The sequence below is a fragment of the Camelus dromedarius genome, chromosome 12, assembly GCF_036321535.1.
Source record: "Camelus dromedarius isolate mCamDro1 chromosome 12, mCamDro1.pat, whole genome shotgun sequence".
NCBI lineage: Eukaryota > Metazoa > Chordata > Mammalia > Artiodactyla > Camelidae > Camelus > Camelus dromedarius.
In genome coordinates this window covers 6,269,545-6,279,449 of record NC_087447.1, presented here as the reverse complement: position 1 = coordinate 6,279,449, position 9,905 = coordinate 6,269,545, and the positions used below count along the sequence as shown (strand labels likewise).

General features: G+C 55.1%; 1 protein-coding gene across 3 annotated transcripts; it reads left to right on the top strand.

Annotated features, from left to right (window-relative positions):
* The first annotated feature begins 922 nt into the window (after positions 1-922).
* TSGA10IP (testis specific 10 interacting protein) lies at positions 923-9,862 on the top strand. 3 transcript variants are annotated; one of them, XM_031448583.2, is made up of 8 exons: positions 923-1,085; positions 1,821-1,954; positions 2,047-2,675; positions 2,826-2,973; positions 4,912-5,082; positions 7,654-7,753; positions 7,968-8,092; positions 9,732-9,862. In XM_031448583.2, the coding sequence occupies exons 1-8, from the start codon at positions 939-941 to the stop codon at positions 9,847-9,849; spliced, it is 1,572 nt and encodes a 523-aa protein (XP_031304443.1). In that variant the 5' UTR covers positions 923-938; the 3' UTR covers positions 9,850-9,862. The 3 variants fall into 3 exon arrangements, with proteins under 3 accessions (XP_031304443.1, XP_064348179.1, XP_031304442.1); XM_064492109.1 differs by lacking the exon at positions 9,732-9,862 and adding an exon at positions 8,706-9,102; XM_031448582.2 differs by lacking the exon at positions 9,732-9,862 and adding an exon at positions 8,702-9,102.
* Positions 9,863-9,905: the final 43 nt, after the last annotated feature.

Sequence of the window (9,905 nt, the reverse complement as noted above, 5' to 3'; positions counted from 1 at the left end):
AAGTGGGGGAGCTGGGATTCGAACCCCAGAGCTTCCTCTGGGCTCTTAACCATCGTGCTCTGCTGCCTCCCAGTGACGGTCTGTTATCATTAGCAGTTTTAACAAACATTTACCAAGTTGTGTTACCTTTGTGATTTCATTTAATCCTTGTGACAAACCTCTGGGATGAGACTGTGATTCCAGTCTTGGGAAGTGACTTGCCCAATATCAAAGAGCTGGTGACAGGCCACGCCAGGCTACTTCCTCTCCAGGGCCTCCACTCAGCACCATGTCCCTGTATGTTGGTCGGAGTGGTCAGCTCCAGGCATCCCATGCGGATTTATGAGGTCAAGGCTTTTTGGCAATGCTTAGAGGTTTGAGATAAGATTTGAATACTCTGACTTCCTCCAGAACCTCCTCCAGGCTTTGGTTTGCCTGCTGTCTTGCTCCTGGGCATAGTGTTCAACTTCTTGGCCCTTCCTGCTGTGTCTAGGTCTGGGAGTGTAAGTGGTTTGAACAAGATCTTGTGAGAGTTCAGTTTGAACCCTCCTTGGCCACAGAAGAGACTGAGGGGTGTCCAGGAGGCAGGTGGAGGGAGAGGGAAGCCTCAGGCACCACCTGGCAATCTTCATAGAATGTGAAGGCCCTTTGAGATGGAGAGTCCTGAGATCCCTTTGACAGATGGAGAAACACAGGCCAAGTGAGGGCAGAGGGCAGAGGTCAGCAGGAGTCCCATGAGTCAGGATCAGAGGCAGGACTTGGCCCTGGGTCTCTGCACTCCCAGGCCTGGACTGTTCCTCTGCATCCTGCTGAACTCCCCCCACCCCCAACCCAAGAAAGTTGGCCTCAGCTAATCTTCCTGGCCTGCTTTTTGCTGGAGCCCTTGAGACTGGCTGAGGACTGGTTGCCATAGAGATGGTGGGGTGGGCAGTTCCAAGGCTGGCAGATGGGGGTGGAGTATGGGGCAGGACACCAATATGCTGAACACCCATCAACCGTTGGTCAGGACCACATTGGGGAGACCAGGGGAAGACACACGGCTCCAGGCTCCAGGGACGGCTGTAGGTCTGCTCAAGCTTCTGTCAAGCATCCAGCAAGCTGAGCAGGTGAGGGAGGTTCTGGGGGTGGGAGGAGGACACTGCCAACTGCCCAGAGGCAGGCTGGCTCTCTGGGGTAGGGGAGGCCAGGGCTGAGAGAAGCCCTTGGGAAGCCATGAGACTGGAGCTGAGGCCCAGATGAGCGACAGGGAGGCCTGAGGTGGGCAGGGAATATAGGGAGGCCTAAAGGATAGAGGATAAAGATGCCCCGGGATGTCCCAGGCTTTTAATGGAGCAATTTTGGAAACACTGCAGGAGGATCATGGTTTCAAGAAAAATAATGAGTTTTTCCCACCTTGGCTTAGCAAGTCCAGGGCCCTATGGGGCATTCAAAGGAGCTATCCAGGGCCCAAAAGCAGTACAGTGCAATGGTGACAAATCTGGGCTCTTGGGACAGACTCAACGCGTTCAAGTCCTGGCTCCACTTACTGGCTGTATGACCTTAGTCAAGTGATTTCACCTCTCTGAGCCCCAGTTTTCTCATCCGCCTGTTGGAGGTGATAGCGAGTAACTAGCTCATAGGGTCCCTGGGGAGGTGAAATGAGTTAACCCAGGAGGTGCTCAGTAAATAGCAGCTGTTGCTATTCTAATGCTGATAATTCAGGTTGATCAGTCAGTTTTGGTGGTAACAAGGGCCCTGAGGGGCCAGCCAGGGTGCTCAGAAGAGGAGGATCCCCTGGGGGAGGTGTGAGGTGGTCCAGGAGGCTGCTCAGAGCTCAGGCCTTCTCTCCTGTCTTTGCCCAGGATAGTCTCGGGAGCAGTGATGGTGCAATTCAGGGCCAGCAGCAGAGGTCTCGGAGTGCAGGGGAGACAGCAAAGAAGGACCGGAGGCTCAGGGGCCGGAACAAGAAAGGGCAAGGCTCCGCTGAGGCTGAGGAGTAAGCAGCTGTGGGGCGGGAGGGATGCGGGGGTCAGGCCCCCTGGGGGCTGGCACTGGAAGCTAACCCTGCCCTGCCCTCTCCCTCCTCAGTCTCCTCCCTTCTCCACCTCGGAAGCCCTCCTTCCCTTTCCAGTGGGCCTGGGAGAGTGCTACCATGGATGGCCGGGCTCCGCTTCAGCCTGGCTCCACCTCGGCCCCTGGCCACCAGGCACTGCCTGTGCCTCCAGCGGTCCAGCAGCACAAGTCCAGGCCCAAGTCCACGGCCAACCTCCCGGAGGCCCATGGCTTCTGCTGGAAGACAGAGGTGCCAAACCTGGAGAGGAGACAGTTCAGCGTCTGCAGCTGCATCCCCATCCCTCCTGGCAAGGGGAAGAGCCAAGTGCTAGAGCCGCCTGGGGAGTGTGGCCGGCAGCCACCCGGGAAGAGGTCCGGCTCGGGATTGGGGTCTGAGGAGGCCACTGAGCCAGAAGCCCCAGGTACTGAGGAGTCCGAGGAGGGGGAGCCCAGAGCCCCCCACAGACAGAGGGCTGCTTCTCGAAGAAAGGGGCGGAATTCCAGTGAGATGGCCTCAGACGAGAGTGAGCTGCAGTGCGAGGGGAGCAGCTCCAGCTCCAACAACCTGCAGGGGCCGCAGAGAAGGAAGTCAAGGGCCAAGGAACTGGAGAGGCCATGGGACCTGGAGAAGCTGCAGAGGCAGTTACAGCAGGAGTTGGACTGTGGTGAGTCGGGGGCTCCGTGCCCGGGTTCCCCACAAAGCCAGTGACCCGGGCCAGGTGTTCAGACAGGGCTGCCTGGGCTCTAGGTGCGGGGTGGGACTGCCCGATGGGCCAGGAGAGAGTGGGCGCCCTGACTCATCCCTCTGCGGACAGGCACCGAGAAGCAGCCCTGGGAGGCTTTACGGGCAGTCGTTCAGGGCTCCGGCCGCAGTAGGAAGGCCCAGGCCTTGAGAGGTGACGAGACTTTCCTGTTTGCCAACTTTCCTAACCGCACCTTCCACAAACGACAGGAGGCCACCAGGTAAAATGGAGAAGGAGGGTGGGAGTGAAGTGCAGGGAGTAGAGAAGGAGCTAGTTCCCCAAGAGACTCAGTCTTTCGTCCTCTCATTCATTCTTTCCTTTGTCCACTCACCAGTCTTTCTGATCATCCAATCATCTGTCCATGCATCCGTCCGTCTGTCCATCTGTCCATCCATCCATCCATCCATCCATCCATCCGTCTGCTTGGCCATTTATTGACACAAGCCACTTTCCATTAATTTCCCATCTTCTATCCATCCATTAATCTATTAGCTAAGTGATTACTGCAACATGTATCAGGTATCTGCTCATAGGTTCTCACGATATAAAGGTAAAAAGACTTGGTTTCTGCTCTAAGAAGCTCAAGGTCTCCTGGAAAAGACGACAGATGGGCAAAACAGCAATGATGGCAGAAGAGTTAGATCATTACTCTGCTTGGGGCTTGAACAAGAGACAGTGGGAGCAGAGGGGGAAGATGACTGGGGGTGGGGGCTGTTGGCAGTGTCAGCTGACGGACTATAATGGCCTGAATCAGGTGGCCATGTGAGTGAAGAGAGGGTGATTTATTTAAAAGGTATTTAGAGGCTGGTTCAGTGGACCTTGGTGACCTGTTAGAAGTAGTAGGTGAGAAGGCATTCAGCAATCTGATAGCACCTTATCCTGTCATCCCTGCTTGAGATCTTTCCATGCTTCCCTGGCCTTGGGACAAAGCCCGGGTTCCTTGGTCAGGAGGCTCCTGTCTCCCACACCAGCTGGTCAGAGTGACCAGAATGCCCCGGGCTCTCCCTACTCTCCCAGGACTGCCCCCAACATTCACCCAGCTGACAGATTTGTCTTTCAACTCCCAAGTCCAGTGCCCCTCCAGGAAGCTCTCCTCTGTGCTCACCTCCCTCAGAGGTCCTGCCAGATCATATTGCACTGGGGTGCTGGGCTGTATATCCACCCCTATATACAGACTGAGGGTTCCCCAAGGGAAGGTGGTAGATCTTTTTGATCATAGCCCCTCCCCTTGCCCTAACAGGACCCAGCACATAGTTGGTGCTCAATGAATATAGGCTGAGTGAATGTCTGCATCTAGCCCTTTGTCTATCTGTCCATCTTTTAACCGTGATTCAATTATGTGTGAACTCCCCAATATAGAGTTTCTGTCTATGTCAGGCGCTGTTGTAGGTGCTGGGGATACATTGGTGGTGAAGGAGACAGACAAGGCTTCCTGCTCTCATGAGGGTTACATTCTACTTGGGAAGAAGGATAATTAATAAAGAAATGAACAAGATAGCTAGAGATGGACAATCCCTGGGAGGTAGATGGGGTGCTGAGGTCTCCCTTTCCATGACCTTTGAGCAAAGACTGATGGACAAGAAGGAGCTGGTCTTGAGATCTGGGGGAAGAATGTTCCAGGTGGATCGAGGTGCTGTCTCTTCAACCATCCACACCAATCATCCATCCCTTCATCCACCCGTAGATCCCACGACCATTTGTTTCTCTTGCCTATCCATTCATCCATCTGTTTGTCCCTCAAACCAAGAGGCATTATCCTAGCTCCTACCTGACAAGGGGGTCACAGAGATGATCTGGCCTCTCCCTTCAAGGAGGCGATATAAGTGGTGATACAGGTGAGGTCCTGGATGTGTGCACTGAGCTCCACAAGGCTGAGGACGTTCCAAGCTGGGGCACACCGCTGCCTGGGGTAGGCAGGAGACTTCCAGGAAGAGTAGAGAAAGGTCTTGAGGTATGCTGGAGGGCTGAGTCCCCACAGGCAGCCCCCATCCTGTCTGACTTCCGTGACAAACCCCATTCCCCAGGATCCTGGCTCTTGGGGCTGCAGCAAGCCCTCCCTTCATGTCCCCACATTCCCCTCCCTGCCCCTGGCCCTCCACGAGGTTCCTGCACCCTGCAAAAGTCTCCCATCCCTCTTCCTCTCCTCTCCCCACCCAAGAAGCCTGCTGTGGGCCTGGGAGCGGCAGCAGCAGGAGGAGCGGCAGCAGGCCGAGCTGCGGAGGGCCCGGGAGCAGCAGGTGCAGCAGCAGGTGGCTCGCTGCCTGGCAGTCTACGCACCCAGAGGGAGCCGGGGGCCGGGGGCTGCCCAGCGCAAGCTGGAGGAGCTGAGGTAGGAAGCCCGGGGCTGCAGGGAGCCTGGTGGAGAGAGGGCAGGGAGGCAGTGCCAGGTGTCAGATTGAAGGACCAAGGAGACCCCGCCCTCACCTTCCCACAGTGCTGCCGGCCCAGAGGCAGGCAGGCCAGACTACCTTACAGATGGAGACACTGAGGCACGGAGGAGAAGGGGCAGGGCTAAGGTCATTCATAATAATAACAATCCCTGCAGCTGTCAAGGCTTAAGGTTGAAATGCTCTACAGGCATTACCACACTTTCAAATCTTACTTTTCTGATTTCAAAGGCCAGGCGTGCTTACTGTAAAAATTCAGATATTACAGAAACAGTCCACAGAGAGTGTGAATATTGCCTAGGATCGCGCTCCTGGAGGCAGCCATGTTCACAGACAGGTGAAGAGTCATCCGTTTCATTTGCTTCCTATATTTTGATCATTAAAAAAAAAGCAAACTCATATTTAAAAGCAAATCTTTTATAGACTCACAAGAGGTGCATGAATTAGGTATTATCACCACTCCCACCATTTTATAGATGAGGAAATGCAGGCTCAGAGAACTTAAAGAATCTGTCAAAGGTCACAGGTGAGGGGCAAAGCTGGAATTCCAACCCAGGCAGCCAGGCAGCCACCGTGCTATGCTGCCTCAGAGTGCTCAAATACCCAACCTTCAGATAAAGTGCACCAGCATCTTCCCCCAAGCTAGTGAAACAGGTAAATAAAATATGATCACTGACGCCACGGACACTGAGCACCTACTGGGTGCAGATGGCACCAAGGCAGCCCTTTCATCTGCAGAGAAGCACTTGGTCAAAGCAGCCAAGAGACAAGAGTGTTCCTGCCCTGCAGTGAGGCCACTGAGGACTCAGTGGGGTTCTGATCGTCTGCTCTCTGAGGCTCAGCCTTAGCACCCTCAACTTTGCAGATGAGGAAACCAAGGTTTGAGAGGTCAAGTGTGTTTAAAGGAATCCTAGGTCAGTGACCAGAAAGATGCCTTCTCCCTGCTGGATCTCAAGTCCATTGTTTTTTCACAAGGCAGGAAGTGTAGGGTCAGACTCCAGATGTCAGCGAGAGGAGTGTTTCCAACACACTCCTTTCATTTTCTACTTGGGAGCAGATATTTCCCACGGGGGTCCCTCAGCTCTTCCAGCGTGTGAACTCTGCTCTGTTTGAGCTGCACTGGAGACTCTTCCCTGCCCACGAGGGCGGGCACAAAAAAGATCGCCCTGTGATAGGGAGGCAATGTGCCTGCCTTTTATTCAGGGATAATGGACAAGGCTGACATCCACAGATACTGCTTCCTTTCTCGCCTGGGTTCCAAGACATGGGCTTCCTCTCAATTCTAACAGAAATAGCATCTAGAACCAAGCAGGAAAAATGTGCATGACCTCACGGCAAGCCAGAGACTGAATGCAGCTCATGTTTCCCCCTCCCCCTACTCGTATCTGCTGGAAATTCCCTCTGGAACAGTGAAGGCTCCTTTTTGCAGTGACTTCTGTTCATTTTCAAGTCCATCTTTTTCTTTATTTTTTTAAAAAAAATTTTTGACTGAGGGAGGTAATTAGGTTTATTTATTTATTTAATGGAGGTACTGGGGATTGAACCCAGGACCTCATGCCTGCTAAGCACACACTCTACCACTGAGCTATAACCACCGCCATCTTTTTCTTGAATGGAGGAAGGTTCCTTCCCTGGCACATCGATAAGAGGCCTGGCCCAGCAAGCTTGTGTGTTTTCATGGGGCCCAGCACACTTGCCAGAGTGCCCAGCACAAGTCTCGGAGTCTCGTCTGCCTCTCCCCTCCTGTCCTGTCTGGGGGTGCTGCCACCATACCCCTCGGCCTCTCTCGTGTGCTGCACAGGATGCCCAGTCCCGTGTTTGATGTGGCCAGAGGGCCCCTGCAAGGACATGCAGCTTGTTGAGGAGATTCCTGACAAGCGCACAACCTGGGTTTTTGTAAATGGGATTGTGCTTCCTCAGTGGAAACTGGATCTTTCTGGGATGTGTTCTTTTGTTTGCAACACATTTCTTTAGTTCCTCTGTCCCGTTTTCTAAGCTATCTGATTATAAGAACCACGGACAATGCTGGCAAGCTTGTCCAATCCCGGCTAGAGCACAGGGAAGAAAACTGAACCCAAGAGCCCAGAATGGGGCCTTGCCCAGAGTCACAGCCAACAGCCACAGCTCCCTCCTCAAGGGCGCAGTGTAGGCAGGTGAGGGGTGGACGTGGGGAGGGGAGAGTCTGTGCAAGCAGATGTCCTGTTGCTCAGAAGCCAGTGCTGCCCCATCCCCAGCTCCCTTGGGAGGAGCACAGCCTGCAGACTTGGGCTCAGGCCCTCACTTCCCAGCTGTGCAATCTTGAACAAGCCCCTCCACCCTCCTGAGCCTCAGGTGTGTCATGGGTAAAATGGGGCAAATAATTCCCACCCCCTCGGCCTCAGAGGAGTCCTAGCAAAGGACGGGAAGGGAATGGTTTTGCAAAGCTCGGGAAGGAGGTAGTGAGGCTGAGTAGGCTCAGGAGGGGGGATGGCTCATGTCCATGGTTAGCTGCCCAGAGGCCTGTCTCCCCACAGGCGCCAGGAGCGACAGCGCTTTGCTGAGTACCAGGCAGAGCTGCAAGGCATCCGGCACAGGGTGCAGGCCCGGCCCTACCTGTTCCAGCAGGCCATGCAGGTGAGGCGAGCACCTGGGCAAGCATGCAGCCTCCCTGAGGACAGAGCTTCTCACTGGCTGAGTGGGTAGGGAGATGAGGTGGGAGTGGATCCCCTGAGTTGGGGCCCCCAGGTTGCTGCCTACCTGGAAGCCCTGGGACCCCTGCAGTAATCAGAGCCTCACCGTGACCTGGGCAGCCCTGGTGAAGCAGGGAACCCCTCTTCTCTCTCTTCAGGTCAATGCCCGGCTTACTGTGACCCGGCGCTTCTCCCAGGTGCTGTCGGCACTGGGACTGGATGAGAAGCAGCTGCTGGCTCAGGCAGGAAAGGGGGAAACTGAGGGTACCCCCAAGAAACTCAGGTAAGGCCCAACTATAGGGAGGAAGGGCAGAGTCGCCAGCACTCTGCCCCACAGGGTCTCATCCAGCTGTCTTGCTGTCCTGGGAAAGACTCCATGGGCAGCCACATCGATCCACCTGGATCTGGGCTTCAGGCTTGCCCCGTCCACTCTCTGACCTAGAGGACTCTGTCTAGCTTTAGCAGTCAGCAGGGCCTTCCCCAGGTCCTGTCCTCCACCACCCAAGGAAGGCTGGGCCGGGGTTATTTTCCCTATTTCCAAAGAGGAAACTAAGGACCTGAGGGGTAGGATCTTGCCCAAGGCCTTAGGATGAATAAGCAGCAGAGCCAGTCTGGGAACCTACAGCCACCTGAGCGGCCACACACCAAGCCCCCATCATGGCTGGTGCCATACTGGTCACTTCACACATGGTGGTGCAGAGCAGGGGTTACGAGGCTCAGGAGGAAAAGTCACTTGCCAAGGGTCACACAGCATAGGAGCCAGATTTGAACCCACGACGTCAGTGATGTTGGCGTTTCCCTTCCTACAGCCCAGGTCTCCTTGGGCATGGGGGCAGGGGTGGGTGGGGAGCTGCATAGCCCAGTGGCCTCTATCTGTGTCTTCATCTTCAAGGGAGCCATGGGTCAGTGGGGGCAAGAATGGTGCACTCTTCTCAGAGCCCCCTAAAGACAGAACCCACCAGCAGCCAGCCGGACAGGCACTCCACCCAAAGCCCAGACCCAGAGCCCAGTCCACGAGATAAAAATTAAATGCTTTGTGGAAAATACAGTGTGGGATTTCTGGTGTGGTGGGAAGAGGCTGTGATGCGGGTTGGGAGTAGGCGGTGGCAGGTGTGTAGGCAGCATGCTTAGCTTGTCCCCACATCCCCCAAGAACTTTGGCTGTTCTGGCTGCCCCCTCCCAGCACACAAGGCCCTGCCTCTGTTCCTGAAGAGGGGGCATCTCTAAGAGCAACAGCTGCAACTCCTAGAAATGCTGGGTCCTAGAAATTCAAGTTTATAGGACAGAATGGCTTCTGCCTTTGGGAATTCCCAGTCCTGCGTGGGAGGGGGACAAACCTTTAAATGGGTGCCTGATCACACTATAACAGATGGGCTGCTAGATCGAGCAACTCTGAGGTGGGGGTGTCAGGAGGGATTGTGTAAACTGAGCTTTTAATGTTAAGTAACTTCTAGTTAGAGCCCGTCTCCTCAAGGATGAAAAAAAAAAGCAGCTCACACACACGGATGTGCCAGATTTTGCATTCAATTTCAAGGGGTTCACAGACACGCAGAAGCTCAGCTGGAGCTCCTTAGCAGTTTACAGAGCTCAGGTTAAAAAATCCAATCCAGGGAACATGGGAAGTCACCGTTCGCTGGCAGTACTAGTAGGGTTTGGGAGGAGGCCGGGATGTGGAGCTGGGAGTCTCAGGGAAAGACATGCTACGTCGTCCAACACCTGATGAAGCCAGGACCGCAGGGAGTCCACTAGGAGGGAGCCTATTGGAGCGGTGGGCGCTGCCCACACAAAGTCAATCAGGCAGCGAGCTTCCGGTGGCTGAGGGTGTGCAGGCGGAGGGAGGCTAGAAGGGGCTTCCACCTCCGGGGATGCTGGCTTAGGTGGCCCCTAGGTCCTTAAAGCTCTTATCATGCGGTCTTTCTCAGACCGGGGCCGCGAACCTTGAGAAGCGCATGCGCAATTGGACCACCTGCTCAAAGACGGCCACCCTGCCCGAGGCGGCCGCGAATGCGCAGTCGGGCTCCGATCCCGGCCTTCCCATGAGCCTTTGGGGCCGCCTCCGAAGCAAACGACGGAAGCAGCCTCTCTTGGTTTCCGGC